The 19,402-nt window shown below is 40.8% G+C and overlaps 1 protein-coding gene across 2 annotated transcripts in view; it reads right to left on the bottom strand.

Moving 5' to 3' along the window:
- The window catches only part of LOC306706195 (copine-9-like), a gene marked incomplete at both ends in the record, with an annotated part of 88,542 nt that overhangs the window by 39,632 nt on the left and 29,508 nt on the right, over nt 1–19,402 (bottom strand). The window contains one exon of one of the 2 annotated variants that reach the window (XM_079173155.1): nt 18,589–18,680. In XM_079173155.1, the coding sequence (XP_079029281.1) occupies nt 18,589–18,680 (92 nt within the window). The remainder of the gene's footprint in view (nt 1–18,588; nt 18,681–19,402) is intronic. The other variant, XM_079173156.1, reaches the window with a different exon arrangement.

Here is a 19,402-nt window from a genome sequence, read left to right as displayed (position 1 = left end):
GGATTCATGTTAATGTGTATTTAAAGACATTTAAATCTGTGGAAAAAATATGAAAAATTGTCTAATCAACCAAAAATGTCACGACCCCCCTGCAGTACTTCCGCAGACCCGCTGTTAAAGACCTCTGTTGTAGACCATTGACAGTTGTAAACCTACACATTCTAATTGTATCCCAGTTTGTTTCCTGTTGACTTCAGTTGACAGGAAGTAAACATGGACTCAAGCTGTTGCAATTATATTGAAACAGTCTGAATGGTTCACATAATATGTGAGCTACTAGTTAACGTTAACTCGTTGCTTTCTTTTTTTTAGTCAATGACATGTATGAGACTTTCCAAACAATAAAGCAATCAGAGTGAATATCATTTCATTAGACAAGGTTTCTAATCATAACAACCAGTTTATGTGTCGATCAATGTGAACGCCAGGTACCGAGGCCAGTTGCCCGACGGCGTTCGTTGTTTGTTTTTTTTCCCGATGTATCTGGGACTTCCACAACATGTGCAAGGCAGCAATAGTGGTTATTTCACCCATGATACATAATGGAAAGAAATGCTCTAAACCGTCTGTTGTCCATGTCTACATGGAGGTAAGCCCCTCCTTCTCTCTGGAGTGAGTTACACCGCGGTATCGTTTGCATTTATTTGCATCACTCACTTTGCGTTTGGTGTTAACACAGCGCTAGAACAAGGTCAAATGTCTGCTGTAAAAGGGCCTATTGCATTATTAAGGAAGCAGGAATGTGGTGTCTGCATGCTTGTGGACGTGCTTGTGTACGAGATACAAAACAAAACGGGAACGGCTTACAAAACCTCCAAGTACAAAAATTCCAGGTGGTTTTAATGATACGTAAAGGAAACAAATAAGGTCTCTGAAGTGATTCAGAGTTTCACCTCTATTGGAGGTTTAATAAAAAACAAAGGAAAGAATTTGGTTTTAATCAAATCAAGTGGCTTTATTGAGCAGGATACGATCTAATAAAACGAGTGATGTAATAGAGGGACGTGTTAAAGCTGGGATCCTTTCAAAAGTAGCAGTTGGTGTGATTTTTTTAAATGTAGAACTGCATTTAATCTTATTAGACCATATTGTTTTGGTATGCAATATTCAATATTACTAATGTTCCAAATTTGAGGAATGACTCACACACAAGAACAAAAATGTCTGCATCCCTTCCATCACACCCTCAGTCTTTTTTTCTACGATGTATTAAAACGGTTGTGGTTTTTTTCCCCTTTTCTTTTGTTTCCCTCCCATTTAAACTCAAATTAATTTCCAGTCCTGAGCTGGAAACCGACTGCGGTGAAAGAAGAATTCACTGAACCGTGAAAAGTGGGAGGAATTGAACAAAAAATATGGAGTGGATGTCTTAAAGAGTTGACTGTGTGGAAAAGGAAAGGAGGAACGGATTGGGAGCGAGAGAAGAGAAGAAAGGGGCTTTGTGAAAGGGGCTTCGCTGCTGCCTCATCATACTTTACGAAAATGAAAGATGAGGTTAAAGAGATGAAGGACTAGGAGGAGGAGAAGGGAGGTGAGAGAGAGGAAGAAAAATATATAACAAGAATGAAAGAGGCTTGACAGACAGATAAGTAATGTGAAATACAGCCTTTGACACTCAACAGAACACAGGTTACTTAAAACTTTTGATACGTCACAGTGATATACATATATTAGGTGAGTTTCCATAAGATGGGCTGGAACGAAAATAGAAACTTAGCACTAGAACACTTGTCACGAGGTGCTTTCATGTGCTGGTGCCAGGCTCCGACATCTGAGCACTGAGTATCTAAGACAAGATATCTTTGATTTCTTAAATTGATGCTTCTAAGACTAGTGATTGACAGACTCACGGCCGCACTCATTAGTTTATCTTCAAGCCTCTGAACACCCACACAGGTGTTTTCAGTTAATCTGACTGATCAGACAACTTGTCAGGACTGCGTGGGCATGCTTAGACTCAAACGCAGACTGGCCAATCATAGCGTAGCATTGACCAGCTTTGTTTTGTGGATTTGGAGCCATTGTCATGGTGGAACGTTGTGTAATAATGATACTAGTTTTCTAGCGTCACGTAAAAGTCTGATGAGCTAACTTTAGCAGAGTACGTTAGCACATAATTTACTAGTGGTAGCACTTCTATGCTACGCTGGCTACTGAAGGTTGACTGAATGTATTTTTATGATAGTAACAGTCACCTACACATTTACAGGAACAGTTTTGTTCCTTAATTTCATTGTCGTCAGTCTTGATCTCCAGGTGATGTGGTGGTTCACTTTTACACTGTGATCTGTAGCTTTAGCTTTAATTGTTATTGGTCGATGAAGATGTGTGAGTTTTAAATTCCTATCAAAGCTCCGGACCACCATCAACTTGAGCAGAGGTCTAACAACTGAAAACACCAGAGGCCTAAACATTCAATTTAACAAATCATTCCTAAATCAACTTAAACAACTGTATTTTAATGAGTAATGTAATGTTTTTAAGCAGTTCCACTTGGATCGTATTACATTGTGCAGATTCTTGTACTATTACGTTCCACTCTCTCTGTGCTAACTGCTGTATTATTGTAAGATTATAGTTCAAACTGGACAGTGCAGCAATAAATACAGCACCAACAACTGTACATATTCATTTCAGTGGCTATTCTTTCATTGAATCCTTCCGTGAGGTCAGCTAACGACGCAGGTGGTATACTTTGGTTAGCTAGCATTTAAGAAGAAAACGAAGCTTTGAAGTCCATAACTTCACGTTAATGTTACCATCTGGATGCTTCCATTTCCTGGGATTTACATTTTTTTTACTTTTAAACCCCAACCCTGTTTTATTGCATTATCAACACTGTTACTGTTTTATTGATACCCAGTAAATAAGTACACTAATATATGCACCGTAATCTAAAGCTCACTAGAGCTGTAGATGGCAACCGAATGTAATCATATCGGGGCAATTTGGCGCCGTCAATGTATGTCTATGTGAAGTGCTTGTTTTTGCCACTGACAGGCTCAGATTTGTATTATCGGCTTAGTGTCTGACAACATTATGGAAAGAGTCAACAGTGGAAATGTAACTGCCAGCTGGGCAGAGTTTGTTGTGTTAATAGTCCAGAAAGCGTAGCTCAGTGTTATCTAAAGGATTCTCAATGTCATGGCTGAATAGTTAGATGATTTCGACAATGTGGATGAGGTCTTTGAGTTGGCACTGATCTAAAGCGGTTTCATGTAACGGCGCGACAACAGGGTCTTGTCATCATAAACTAGTCGTTTGTGTCCCTGAACTGTTGTGCTTTCCATCACCATTGTTTTTTACTCAGCGGGCACAACCTCTGCCATTAAAACTTAAGCTCAAAGAACAGAGAAAAACTACAACCATGTGTGCTTTTTAAAAGGGAATTGTGAGACATCCATTCGTTTCCACAGCTGACAGCACAGCGACAGCTAAGTCAAATTGTTATGCACGCTTATGTCTCGTCCTTGATATCCAGACTCCTCTTCCTTCTTAAACACAAATAAACACATCACACATGAATGCACATGTGCACATTTCTGTAAAATAGGAATATTTGCTTTGAATTCATGGACACAGCACACGTTACGGCAGCACACACCATCTCAATGTCGATTTGCAATTCAGAGTATGAGAGCAAGACTGAATAAATGTCCTCTGCTTTTGCGATTTTCATTATAAGTAATTATTCACTTTCATAGCGGCCCTCTTTGTGCTTTGTGGGGAGTCCTTTTGTCTCATTTTCATCTGCCGAAGCGGTACCCAGATTCCACTTTTTAGAAAAGGGGGGGGGGGGGGGGGTGGAGCAGAGGCAAAGTCAGCAGACAGAGTCCACTAACCCGGAATATTTCAGCCCCGTCTCAGTCACAATGAAGAATAATGTAGAATCACAGCCCCACCGAGGGACCAATGACGCCAACTTACTTAGCTTTGACACAAGAGAAAGAGCAGAAGGAGCAAGACAACTGACAGAGGGTGAGAGGAAAACGAAGCCACCATGTAAGTAAAATTGATTCAAGGACACAGAGGCAAGAGGGAGAGAGGGGCGACAAGAAAGTCTATCAGGCGCTCTCACCTCGTCTTCCATGATTAAAAATCGATGGATCCTCTCGTCCGCCAGCTGTGGCAGAGCAGCTACAGCGGGAGAATTATTTATGAATTTATCTGCACAGTGTGTCCAACTGCAGGCCCGCCAGCCACCCCACATACCATGCCTGGACACTGACTACAGGATAATAATGTCATGCCGCTCTTCTGATAAATATTGAAAGTATTTAGCGTGTTCTGTTTTTCATCATGAAATGCGTACAGGGGCCACGGAGACTTGTTAGAGCTCTGTTTTCAAGAGGTTTTTACATCGCTGTGAGCTAGAATTCTAAGATCGCGAACACCCAGTCTGAGTATTGCTTTTGTATATTTTTTGCAAAATCTTCCACAAAATCTTCCTATGTGTAACCAGTATGCGTTAAATATTACAATAAAGGTAACTGCATAGATTGGACCAGACACAGAATAATTTAGGAACGGCTGGAGCCAAAGAGATGGTTGAATATAGTGAAACAGAACACAGGACACGACTGTAGATTTTTGACTGCACAGTTACTGATAATTAGTAGGTGGGACCCAAGGTAAGTTCAAGTAACAATGTAGGTTTCTACACAGACTTAATTAGAAAAAAAAAAATAATGATAACAAACTGTGTGCACATAAAAAACAAAACAATAAAGACCCGGGTATATTTTTGAAGTCTTGCTAAGAGTGACAGTTCTTACTCCTGGGACCGGTATGAAGAAAGGCATGTATGTTCATCGGTCTCCAGAGCTGTATGTGTGTGTACAGTTCAATCCTACCGCACTTGACAGAGGTAATCTTTAATTCACAGTCTTCTTACTGCTGGCAACAGGTTCTCTATCTTGTGGGCTTTCTCTGCAATCTTTGATTTCGTCTCAAATCTCCACGGTGTGGCTCTGCGATCTCCTGTAAAGTCCCGGAGTCTCTTAAGAGGTTTCCAACTCAAAAAAACCTGACCTATGAATAAGGTCAAGATAAAATGACCTGTATGCTGATTCTATCAGCATTCCTGTCCATAGAGTAAAGCTTATGAAATCAACTTTACACGTCTGTTGTTCAACATAGGCAGTTAACTCTGATCTCACAACAACAATTTTCATCCCAAACCAACCAAAATATTAGTAGTTAAGAGGCTACTACTTTTAGCAAAAATTCAATTGCAGTGAAGTACATAATAGAAAACACCAATAACAAGCTAAATGTAGTCACTGCTGCATCTTGTAAAATATTTAATTCTCAAAAATACATAACACTAACAGTGAAATTCACTAACAAGCTACATGTTAGCCAGCAGCTAAGCTAGAGTCATTGACACAAGTAGTGCAAAGAGTGCATCAAACATAATGAACAACAATCTTTTTAGTACACCAACATGGTAGGAAATGTTATTTTTAATCTTAATACCTTTTATCTTGTATTTATGTTGCTAACACTTTTAGGATTATCAAATGTGATTTTACATGACACTTAATAGCGCTGCAGCTAGCAGACTTTTTGATAGCTAATGTTTCTAGCATAAGTCAATGGAGTTGACCATAGCGAAAATTAGCATCACGGTTAGCGGACATATTCTTTAGTTAGCCATGACGTGGTAAATTAGCTTGGAAAATGGCGTCAGGCTGCTGTGCACCGACTCCACACTGTGGTATTATAATGCCAACATTAAGTATGAATTAACACATGTCAACACAACATTACCTTAAAATGAGTTTCTTCATTGTTTCGCTAAGTTTCTTATCACTTCAATGGTAACGCTCTGCTCTTATCAAAGATTCAGCTACGACTGGCACTTTGCCCTTTGACCTTTACTAATGTGGCCAGTCAGTGGACAATCGGGAGGTGGGCTAAAGCATTGTATTGACTGAAGTGAAAGTAAACGTGGACTTATTGGCTATTTGTCAATCTTGTTAACAAAACATCGTCTTTGCATTCGTTAAACTATCTAGAACATAAACATGTGTATTATATGATTCTGTCCATATCAATAGATTTTAGTTGTTACTGCTGATTTAGCTACTCTGGGCTACATATGCAAAATACCATATAAGTGGGGCAGCTGTGAGCTATTTCATGAGCTGTAAACAGCTCACGGGAAACACAACAGGCTGAGCCGCCATCTGCTATTAATGAAGTGAAATGAAGTGTAGTCTCTTGACAGAGCACTGGTTAACCTCGGGGTCCCAGCTACCATTTGAAAGGTTCACGGAGTACCATGCATGGGCGTATTGGCCTCTTTTTTCTTTCTGGGAAGCTACCCAACAGTAATTTTAAGGCCAGGATCTGTGACTCAGGCGTGATCAAACATGGAAGGCTCAGTGTGCAAATATTTAATTCTGACCAAACAATGCAGAATGTGATTTCACTGATTAGCTCGGTGCGGTGAGAGATTATTCCCTCTGCTTGTTTGTGGATGCAGGTATGACAGCAATACAAATCTCCTGACCTGAAGTTAAAAACAGCCTGTTCCTGTTGTTATACCTCACTTTTTTTACAAAGCATATGTACTTAACTTACGCCAACTACATCAGTTAAGTAGTAAACATAGTTATTTTATGTAAGAATCCAAACTACAATCTTTTCTGTTGCATGAACAGGTTCTGCCCTGAAGGAGCTCGCGCAATGCGCTGATTGCTTGCGTCACTCGCGTAGGAGAATACACGAAAAATAAAATATTATATATGAAATAGTCACGAAATGCAATCTATTTGTTTTGTGTATAGGGGTCACAAATTGTCTTTATTTTTCATGTCGCTCGGAACCACTTAGTTAGGTTTTGGAAAAACATTATGGTTGGACTTAAAATAACTACGTACAGTTAAAATAACACATTTTTGACAAAGTTACAAAGCACATTACGAGGAAAAGAATACCAGAAAGATTTCTCAAATTTCAAGGATGGAAAAAAAACTACGACCCGTGAGGGAGAGGAGGTCATGCCCCACACAACATCTGTAGCTGATAAATTACCATCACCAGATACTCTATAAGCTAAAAGAAAGCTAATTTCTTCCTCTCAATATTCAGTGATCATCTCCGGCATCAAGTTGCAAAAATGTATGGTTGGATGACTTTACTGCTACTACCAGTCTCACTAATGAAGCTATAGCAAAAGCTCAACCGGGAAGGTCAGCTCACCTTGGATTTCATCTTTAAAACAGCTTATTCCACATTCTCTCTGTGCTTAGCCCCTAACCACTAAACTCATTGATTATGTGTTACAACTTTAACTGCCCTTGTTTCACAAGGTTAACCATGTGTTAAAATGTTAACCATCACCATTTCACAACGTTAACCGTGTCTTACAACATCAACCGCCACAGTTTAACAAAGTTAATCATATGTTCGCGCCGTTACAACATCACTGTTTTGCAACGTTAACCATATGTTACAACTTTAATTGCCACAGTTTAGCCACTTTGACCATATGTTACAATGTTTGTAGCTACTGGTTCACAACGTTTACCATGTGTTACAACATAAACCACCACAGTTTGACAAAGTTAACCCTGTGTTACAACATTGATCGCCATTGTTTCGCAACATTAACCATGTCTTACAATGTTAACTGCTACAGTTTCAAAACAGTTGACAAAGTTAACCCTGTGTTACAACATTGATCGCCATTGTTTCGCAACATTAACCATGTCTTACAATGTTAACTGCTACAGTTTCAAAACGTTAACCATGGGCAAACCTTCTCTGTCAAGATGCAACACAAAAGGCTGCCCCTTGCATCATTGTAGCAACAAATATGGATGAGATTGTGGAGCTAGCGACTTTTTCTTCACAGCCATAATTCAAATGGCCATGAAACAAATTCTGTGACCTTCATGAAAATGACAGTCCTGCAACTATTGCTACCACTATTAGGCCACTAATAATATTACCTTCAGCAAAAGCCAAAATGTGTTCCGCACATGTGAATTAAATGAGATCAGGTGTGTCCACAGAGACAACCAGTGTGCACCTCACACCAGTCACCACACATGGAGCTCTGTTCAATAAGCAGTGTAGCATTACATGCCTGGATGTGACCAAACGTGAGCTGGAACAAGCTGTGGCAGAAAACATCACCTTAACCTGAATCTGACATCAGTACCCAGGAGGAGACAGGACCTTGTTACCTTGTGCATGTCACACTGGACATCTGCATGGACAAACAAAGACATGTTTGAGATGTGTTTTACATCCTGAGAGAGACTTTTTGAATGGGAATTGCATGGTACACACAAAGGGTCCGTAAATCTCAATGCAGGACTGAGGGATACTTTGGATAGACACAATGGGATTGACTATGTGGTTTCGCTGGCCCTCGTTCTCCTGTGTGTGCAGCTGGCACAGACAGACACACAGCTGTGCACAGCACTTCTGACACAAGCTTCAGAATACACAAAATCCAAAATGCAAGCTAACCATTTGAGGTCAATGCTTTACCTTAACCATTCAATGTCAATGAATAACCTTAAGCATTCCAGTTCAATACGCAACCTTAAATATTCTAGGTCAATGGACATAGACCATTCCAATGACTAATCTTAACCATTTGAGGTCAATACCTCACCTCAACTAGTGGATTACCTCCTAGACTGTGTAACAGCAACTCCTGCAGAGAGTCTCATTATATTATATGTTGCAAGGCTACCAAGTTTTTAAAAGTCAGTCCAAAGTGTATCTGTTGGAATAAGTCGGCACTGAAAGTGTTCATAAAGTGTAACCTACGGTCATTTCTGATTGCTAGTGTAAAAGAAAGTGTCTCCCCCGTCTTTCGGCAACAGATGGAAAACTGAAACATCTGTCGAGCTGCCAAGAATCACAGCAGTCAGAGATGATGCCGACCTCGAAATGAAGATTGCTAATCTCCAGAGAAAATTATTCTCACCACTTCCAAGAGTGAGACCATGTGGAATTCAATGTTTCATTTTACTAGATAAAGGATAGTGGTGCAGAGCTGCCCCATGCCAGAGACGACCTGTGGGGCCCCTGCTGTAAATGTGCACCAATGTCTGTTGTCAGACAACAGAACAAATATGGAATTTGATTGCGGCATTTAAATACCATGTTTACCAGTAGTCATTACCAAGCTGCTGAGTTGATGGTAAAGTCGTTATTTAACTGTCACGACACCGTCAGACAAAATACAGACAAATAATAGTCAATGACAGCAGCTGGGAACGGCTTTCATTACATTTTATATTAACAGAGAAGGTTAGAAGAAACAAAAGGTCGTCATTCAATTAAGGCAAGAAGGCAACGGATACAACATCTAAATGAGCTGCAAGTGTGTGTTTAGCCTGTAAAACTCAAAAGAAATGTATAAAAGTGGCTGCTGAAAAACCGGTGCTGGTGCCCAGCTTCTGAAATATTTGCAGTGAACATTGTTGCAGCCAGAGAGAAGCGCTTTAAGTGCTGTGTATTGTCACCATTATTTTGATACTTGTTTTATTTCTGGCTTTGATTTGATTTGTATTTTGATTTGACACTGTTAATTGCAGATAAGGAAATGTACACAATACAAAGTAATATTGTAGTTTGACACATACTTGGGCAAATAATGGCATTACCAAATAATTAGAACAACAGCTCATAAAAAAATAATTAAAATCCAACGGCCAAATATATTACGCTCCCTTTGCAAAAGCTTTCTCCCCAACACTTCCTAATGATCTTATCAAAAAACTCTTTCTAGTCCATATCCTTTGTTGTCGCAACAAGTGGTGTTGCTAACAGATTGATGTATTCGGGACTGTTGCAGAACAACATTGTGGGGGTATTTGCCAAGATGCTCGAAGCTGGCAAGCATGAAACTAGCTCTGAGCTTATTTCTGCATGCTCAAACAGAGCCAATTGCAAACATATCTTTGGTTTGCAAGATAAAGTAACAGCTAATTCTTGCCAGTTGGAAGAAACATGGTTGTAAATCTCTGTGCTGATTCATCTGCTGTGTAGTGGAGGTTGATTTATTTTTGGGACTAATAAAAAAAAAAAGAATAGTTTCCTTTTGCATACATATTCTTTACACTTTGTAATACACTGCAAGAACTGGTTAAGGGTGGTATTTGCTGAGACTCAACTCCAACAGGTGCCAAGGATACCTATATTTTAATCACATTTGCAGGAGTGGCAAGATTAAATGTCATGTATTTGACTTTCAGCATGATAAAGTTTAACGTTCCCAACAGAAGAACAGCAGCCGCGGCATAAATGTTTAGCTATCGTGCCTGTCACAGCAGAGTAATCCAGATGAGACCTGAACCGCCATACCAGATGGCAGGTGGTGCTTCTGTGGGACGCAGACCACAGGGGACAGACAATGACATCACTGGTTTGTGTGTGTGTGTCTGTGTGAGGCAGAGAGACAGATAGAGTTAGAGAGGAATAGAGAGAGATTTAACATGAATTTTAATGTAGAGATTGGAATTTTACTCCGAAAAATAAAATTCAAACTTCACCGATGTCAAAAAATAAACCCCATTCAGTCTTTTGCTAGGTATCTGGCAAACATACTGGCGTCTGAAAACAACTTCATTATAAATCAAAACATACGACAATTGGTGACCATGAAAACCATGACCTTCTAAGATCAGTAGGTCGGCCAACTAGCTTCTATAGTAGATAGCTATAGGCAAGTTTTTTAAGCTTGACTTCCAGCTCAGCTAAATCAATAACCTTGACAACTTCACATTATTGTATAATCAATGACACAACAGCAGCTGCCAAATAAAGGGAAATATACCGTAAAAATACAGTGAAAATGTTTCTGCAGGGAACTCCCTAATGAACCCTTTAATCAGCATCTCTGCTTGGCCGTCACCGCTTTTTTGCCCATGTATAAAGACTTGGTTACCCAATTAAGGTGTCCCTTCTCTCATTAATAAAGAAATGTGTATCGTTCACCCGTTCTCACCCCCAACTCTTCCAATACCACCAGTTGGTCAGTCGGCATCTGGCACCGACACCGTGGCACCCTTTAATACCTTTATGAGACAGACCAGGCTTTCAACCAACTCCAACGTAAACCCATCCATGTGATTATTAGACAGTAACTGATGTAGTATAAAGATCAACAAAGTCTTTGTGGGAGGGGAGGTTGGATGGTCGACCTGCTTCCAGTGCAGCTTCTTTTAAGTAGAGCTTTTATCCAATCAGATTGCGCCCCTATGTCTCTAGGTAAGAAGAGAGGCCCGATGACCTCTATGAATCCTTTGCAGATTAAGTAAATGTGGACGATATTGTTGATTGTCATAGTCTTCAACCAATCAGATCTTTAGTTTGACATGTTGGGCGTATTCTTTGACTTGCAAGAGCTGTCTAGGTGGCCTACAAGTACGTCAGCATTAATGTGCGCCGTGATTGGTCAGTGGGCTAGCGTGACCGTTGTGAAGCTGAAGCTAGCTAGCAGAAGTTAGTATTAGTAAGAGTTCAAGTTGACAGATATGTAAGAAGTTATGACATTGACATGACATTTTTAGCGTTTTGCTTGGTGTAGATTCTTATTTATTTACCTAGCTTTGTTTTTTTAACACTCAATGGCAATGGCTGAAGGAGAAGACATGGATTTCTCGAGAAGGACATTTCAAGAAAAGCTGGACATCAGCTCTGACCCAGCCAGGAAAAGGATTTGTGCACCACTTTCAGTCCAGCAACTACTAACGGTGTTCCTAGCTAACAGCGTCAGAGAAGCGTTGCACATGTTATGGCTGGGAATGTGTTTTATTTGCAATTGAGCGTCTTGGTGTTTGGAGCTATGCTGGATTTGCTAACCTGAGTTAGTGCTATGGAGACGTGCTATGGAGACCACCATAGCACGAAAGGACACTTACAAGCTACAGTGCTTTTGAAAACTTTTTCAACGCGAGTTGATCTACAACTCAACGAACACGTTCGCAGGAGAACCTCTGGCTGGAACTGAACCGCACTGATGTTCTGTACAGATATAGTCTGGGCCATAGTGGTGGATGGACCTCCTGACAGATAGACATAATCATCCCTAGAACCATGCCACTAGCATGGCTAAAAATCCAATGCTCTCCTTGATTTGTAACACTGCCAACAATAGCCTCATTCAGCCAAGGGATATGACAACATTTCTGACAATAGTACACATTGCCATATTGCCCAACCACAGTTATTTCTAAAAAACAACCGAGTGGACACCTCCCTTCAATCACTGAGGTGACCAAAGAAAATCTGGGACCTCGTGCACAGCTAAATACAGCAGGAGCCACTTTTCTAATAATGTGTCCCTGCCTGTCTGTTTGTATCACAGTGTGTTGCAACACGATGAGATGACATCTGCAGATGCCTCCTCCAGCTGAGTAGCACAACACTGGCCTGCAATCTGCTGCTGTTTTGCTACCGCTCACAGAGCAGAAAATCTCTTATTTTGTGTGAGGCTGAAAATACCTTGTTTGTATTTTTTTTTTCCCAAACGTTTTTTAGAACTATATGTGTGTGCTGTGTGTGCTTTTTTTTTCCATCAGCCACAGAGCAGAAGGCATCCTAGCAACTGCCCCCAATTACACACCCTGCCCTCTGACACACTGAGCGACGTCTCACAGTGAAAATCCAGGTGTAATTTCACGACACAGGCTGGTTTGCCGTCATACGCCCAGCAACACCACCATCCCTCTGTCCGCCTCATCAATCTATATCTGGGCGACTGGCAGCATGTGGAATTGTTAATCGATCGGCCTAATTTTTTTTTTTCAGATTGCATTTACAAATGGGTGATTTGTCTGTTGTTGTTTTTCTTTTCTTTTCTCGCTTGTGAGTGCTAGTGGTGACTAAGGTAAAAGGTTGTTGCTCATGCTCAGAAATGTGCTGCCTCCAACGGCATACAGTCAGGGCCATAAGTATTTGGACAATGACACAATTCAAATCAAATTTTGCTAATTTACACAACTCCAATGGATTTTAAACTAATTAGTTAATATGTGGTTTAAGTGAAGACTTTCAGCTTTAATTCAATGAATAAAACAAAAAAATCACAATAACCGTTTAGGAATTACAGCAACTTTTACACAGCCACCCACATTTTGAGAGGCTCAAAAGTAATTGGACCGTTTCATGGCCAGATATGGCTTGTTCTGTCACTATTTCATGACAAATGATGCCGACAATAGGATTCAAAATGTTATATTTGCAGTTGGTAGCTGGTCCTTGGAACTCTCAGCATGCAGACCAAAAAGGTGTCAATACCAGTAAAAGAGGCCATTATCAGTTTAAAAAAATTGGTGTACCTTGGTGAAGAAAAACCCCTTCATAAATACTCTGGTGGAGGTAGGCGTGCCATTGTTAAAGTCTACAATGAAGAGACGCCTTCAAGAATCTAAATACTGAGGGTTTACAACAAGGTGCTGAAGAACAGGAAGGTCTGATTATACTTTGCCAGAAAACATCTGAAAAAGACTGACCAGTTTCCGAAAAAGATTCTTTGGACAGATAAAACCAAGATGAACTTGAATGATGAGAAGAGAAAAGTGTAGAGAAGGAAAGGAACGGCTCATGATCCAAAGCATACCACATCATCTGTCTAACATGGTGGAGGCAGTGCTTTGGATGGCCAAGTCAGTCACCTGATCTCAACCCAAGTGAGCAGGCTTTTCACTTACTTAAGATAAAACTGAAGGCAGAAAGACCCACAAACAAGCAGCAGCTGAAGGAGGCTGCAGTAAAAGGTCTGGCAAAGCATCTCAAGGGAGGAAACTCACCGTGTTTAGTGATGTTTATGGGTGCCAGACTTCAGGCAATCATTGACTGCACAGGATTTTCCTCCAAGTATTAAAAATATTGATTATATTCACAATTATGTTAGTTTGTCCAATTAGTTTTGACAATGGGGATGACTGTGTAGACGTGTTCCTAAACGATTATTGTGATTTTTTAGTTTTATCCATTGAATTAAAGCTGAAAGTCTTCACTTCAACCACATATTAACTGATTAGTTTCAAATCCATTGGAGTTGTGTAAATAAGCAAAATTAGAAAAATTGTGTAACAGTCCAAATACTTATGGCCCTGACTGTATATATTAATTCATATATTTCATATATATATATATATATATATATATATATATGTGTGTGTGTGTGTGTCTGTCTGTCTGTATAACAGGTTATGCTTCTCTGGAGTCCATATAATACATCCCGCCGAGCTCCCCATTTACTTTTTTTCAAAAGTGTATTTTGGATCATTGTTATACTTTTACCGCCTCGGCTAATAGCCCCCCCCCCCCCCCCCCCCTCGGTTGCCTTGGCAACACGCAGGTAAGTGGAAAGGAGTGCTCAGTTCGCCACGCAGCATGAAGCCCATTTCTAAAACTGTTGACCTATAAAAGCATACACCCACCAACACGAGGAGGCTACCAGAGCCATATGTGTTTTTGACTCCTTATATGTGTGTGTTTGAAGACAGCATAAGCAGAAAAAAAATCAATAATCCAGGGTTGTTTTTATATATATATACACACACACACATATACAGGGCATGTGTTGTCTTTGTCCAAGCTTTTGTGTGTGTGTGTGTATATGTGTGTGTGTCTCACAGTTTGCTCCACAAGTCCAGAGTCTTCTAAATGACAGCACATACTGCGTAGCGCGGACTCGGATTTTTGGGAAGTAAACACAAATCTGTCTACTTCTGTCTCTCAGGAAATGTCTCCTACCCTGCATCTATCTTCCTCTGTCTATCGCACCAACTCCCTTTTCCCAACTTCATCACTCCCTCTTCTTCACCCTCCTCCCGTCTCCTCCTCCATCCTCCATCCAGCATGTTCCGCTGCCTTCTTTGCTGAATTATGTTCCCGTTCTTCTTCTCCATCCTCCCTCTCTTCTTTTGTCTGCTGAGTTGTCACTCACCCTTCGCTTACAACCCCCCCCCCCCCCCCCCACACACACACACACACCCTCTGTTGCTTTGGGTCACTCCTTTACCTCACCGTTCTCCCTTCATCCTCTCTTGTTTCTTCCCCCCCTCCGGGACTTTGCTGCGTCTGATCTATCAGAAGCTCCAGACAGCTGTCTATTCCCTGCAGGCGGGGCCATCAGAGACAGTGACCATATGAGGAGGGGGGGATAGCGATCGCGCTCAGTCGGTCTCCTATTGTGTTGTATCCTCTTTTAATTTTTTTAGCACATTTTCCCTGAAACACTTCTTGTATAGCCGTTCCTTTCGGTTGCATTCATTTTTGCTCACTGAATGTTACAGGCCGGCGATACACAAGCTGCTCTGCTTGTGGTGGGAGGGGGGGGGGGGGCCAAACCGCGTATTGTTTGGGCTGTTTTTTTAACTCAAAATGTTGTCTTTTAAAGAGAATTGAGGCCACCAGGTATTTTAGTCTTGGTTATTTTTGTATGCATGGCAGAGAACACTTGAGACAACAACAAAAAAGAAAGTTGTTGGTTATCGTGGGAAATGAATTGTCAGTGCTTCAGTTTGATATTTCTCACTTTCAACATTGTACAACACTTTCAGAATAGACCACAGTGTGTTAAGATTTATGTCTCACTGTTTGAGTGCAGGTATCATTTTAAAGCTGCACCAATTAATATTTCTACATGACTTTAGGGTTCAAATGAATGCGATGTTAAAGAGGGTCAGTGGTGGATACGAACCCTCTCACTGCTGTCATTGGAGTGGCTTCCAGCAGCTGCTTTATAGTGAAAGAGCCCTGATAGACCCCGCTGCACGCTACCTGCACCGCACCAAATGGCATCTAGTTAGCTGGGGGGACATGGCAGAGCATTCAGCAGCTAATGAGCTGTATTTTTAAAAAGCAGGAGTCGGTGTGTTTGTTTCTTCATTTAGTATAAAATGTCCACTTGTAAGCTTTGCAAATCCCACCGACATATCTGATGGCAAATACTAACAAGTCCATTGTTGGGAAACATAAAGATTCATGAAGTTGAGATTAGGTTTAATGGACGTGCAATAAGATCTGAAGTATTTCCTGCAATGCCGACCTCGAGAGCAGCGGACTTCGTAGAAGACAGAGTGTGTGAAACTGCTGATTTTAGAAGCACATACTTGCTAATTTCATAGAAAAATTTAAAAAAGTATTTTTTCCCACTGGCACGCATTCGTTGGCTCAGGCGGCTCGAACGGGCTGTTGTCTGTGCCGCTGCTGGAGAATTCCGTCTCGTCAGTGTCTTTAAGCTCCATTGTCCCCCATTAATCAGAGAGTGAGTCATTATAAGAATCCTTCAGACAGAGGTCTTATTGTATGTAACCTGTCGCTTTTCTAATTTCTCCCCTCAAGGTGAATTCTATTACTGCATAAGGTCCAAAGATGATTAATCGCCTGGAACTTTTGGCGGGTTTGTGATGAGTGTGAGTAATTGTCCCAGTCATTAAAAGTCCATTCAATTTTTTACAAAAAAAGGTGGAGGGGGGGGGGGGGGGGATGTATGAATCTATTTTGCCAACATTTGTGTTTGTCTTAGTTTAAATGGAGACATAAAGTTGCAGAAAAGACAGCTTGGATATGTTGTGTATATGTCGACAGACACTGGCATCACATTCACTTTGGCTTTCCAGTGATGCCAACATGTTAAATACTTTATTACCCCCCCCTTCTGTTAGTTTCTCTCTGCCCCTTTGCTCGCCCAGCTCTGTGGCATTTGGGCCGTCGGACAATAACATCGGCCGGTTGTTTGGTCTGTCCGAGAACGATAAGCTCTCTAAAACATGTCAATAGTGCTGCTGGCAGGGGACAGCTGCAGGGGACCACAAACTGGCCCCTAGCTGACCAGACTCATCACCGAGTCCAGCTGAAGTCAGTCATTTATTGACTGTGCAACCGTTCCCAAAAAAGAAAACAAAAAAAAAAATGTATAAACCGAGACTGACTTTGACAGATTGGAGTTTTATACGAGTATGTGTTTACTAGTCGCTGTTTGTTGAGCTGAACCTCTGTGAATAAACGCCAAAGAAGCTTTAGGCATTGCAAATTAGCTGACTGGCAAACTTGGACGGCAGCTAGAAAAGAAATTGAATAGAAAACAAAATGAAAATGAAAAATTATTTGGAGTTTGAAAAACTCCATCTCAATTTCTGAGACTTAATTTTCCAGAGCTTTGAGCTTACTTAGAGAATGTGGTTTGGTCAGTTGCCATGGAGATAGCTTGGTTGTTAGTCTTAAAGCTAGAGAGAAAATACTGGTATCATATGAAACTATACAACCCAATTAATATTCTCGGTACCCAACATGCCTCTAAATAAGGTCCTGTAAAACGTCGCTCCTCTCAGGCTTCTGTGACGCCGGCATCTAAAATCACACATTTTATCTCAAATATAAACTGACAATGAGCCGTTGTTTGGTTAAGTGTGAAAAAAAGCCAATGGGACGGCGTTATCAGCGGTAACCGCAGACTGAGCGCAGTGCAAAGCAGCGGCTGTTAGCTAGCCAGTGGGGCGCGACTAAAAGACTCACATGCACTAAAATGCACAAGAAATGCACTAAAAGCACGTGCGGCAGGCCCGGCTATCTCAACAACGTACAGGAAGACTTCATTTTCTGCTCAAGTAGATCTCACTCCAGTATATCCTCACATAGATAATAGATGTTTGCTGCTATATTAACGCTCTGAATCCCTTATACAGAACCTTTAAAAATCATGACATCATGTAACTGATCTTGCACATTTTCACTTCAAGATCCTTTTTAATATAAAGTCCCTCCTTCCGACAGAAGGGGGATCAGGAGTGATTTCGATCAGTTGCTATCTGCTGCGGCTACAAAGCTATGAACTAAACAGAAGCCAACAACCAATCACATCGTGGTTCTTTTTACTCGTGCAGACAAACGTGTTGCTGTGTATCAGCCACAGCTTCTGATGCATGCGTTACTGTGAAGAACCGCTTCCCTACAGCCTGTCTGATGAGATGTCTGATCCTTGCAATTAAACGGGTTCAAACTTGGATCGTGACTTCTCTGACCTCCCATCTCTCTGCCTCCCAGCATTCTTTTCACTCCTCAGAAATACAGTGTGTTATCCAACACTGCAGAGAGAGATACAACACAAAATACAATGCAGTCTCCCCTTTTATTATGTCAACAAATAAAGTGCTTTCTTCCATCCACATGTAACCAAGCAGAAAATATGAGCAGATTCTGTCAATAACCAGTTATATTGACTTCCCTTTAGTCGGCTTTGTGTGACATATGAAAAACTCATTACTACTTAAGTGACAAGAGCTCAGTGTGCAGTGATGCTGATCTGACCTCTCAAACTCTGGTGTAACAACATAATAGATGAGGCCATTTAGACGTGGTGAGTCTATACACACTGCATTAGTGAGATGACTCATGCAGTGTTGTTTTCCACCGCAGCCATCAATAAATATGGAACGAGAGACGGATAGGGGGATTCATATTATTCTCACTTTGCCCGTCTCGAGACATTATTTATGTGCATAATTTCTTTCATGAATACGATTCAACAACCTGAACCGAAAAAGAAGGAGGGCAGAAATGTCTCATTGACACAAAAGACAGGATGCTGTTGGGGGGACTTACGAGAGGGTCCTCTCCATCCGCCCTCCTGTGGATCCGATGATTTCTCCGAGGGTACAGAAGGTCTGGCCCAGAAAGTCCTTGGAGGTGTGTGTGTGTGTGTGTGTGTGGGGGGGGGGGGGGGTATAGAAGAGAGAGAATTAATTGTGTAGTCCAGCCATTTACAGTGTACATATATATATATATATTCCATAACTTTGGAATATACTGTATATCCACTTAATTTGTTTAATTCAGACTTCTGGAACATAGTCTTCAGCTAAACTTTGGAATGTGTTTATGCCCATGAACAAGGATTTTGTCCCCTCATCATTTACATTGAAATCCCTTTTAGAAGGGATTTCTTGATGGCCTGTATGGACAGAATGAACAATTGCAGCAAGTAAAACCTGTCTCAATCTTCATATGCACACCTGACTATTGTTTTACGATGAACTTGAACAAACTTGAACCTATCCTTTAATAACGTCTTGGTGCGGCCATGGTGCGATGCTTAACTCCTCACATCTACATCACAGTGTGCTCAGTTTGTTACAGATTCCCATTTATTTCTGGAGCTCTTAAACTTCTTTTTAACATATTAGTTCATGAGTTGTTAGCATGGGGAAACCAACTCATTAAAGTACATGAACATTAAACTAATTACTCTACACATTTCTGGGCCTGGTGTGCTTTTCATAAACTGAAGATAAAATCAGTGGGGATAGCAATAAAGATATTAGAGTTATTAAAGTTCCATCAAAGTGTAATTTCATTTTACTTAAGTGTCACTATAAATTACACTTTCAATTTAGGGTTTAATTCCGCCTTTTATACA

Source organism: Pholis gunnellus (genome assembly GCF_910591455.1).
Source record: "Pholis gunnellus genome assembly, chromosome: 2".
Taxonomy (NCBI): Eukaryota; Metazoa; Chordata; class Actinopteri; order Perciformes; family Pholidae; genus Pholis; species Pholis gunnellus.
The sequence above is the reverse complement of the archived record's forward strand: the minus strand, read 5'-3'. Positions and strand labels throughout refer to the sequence as shown.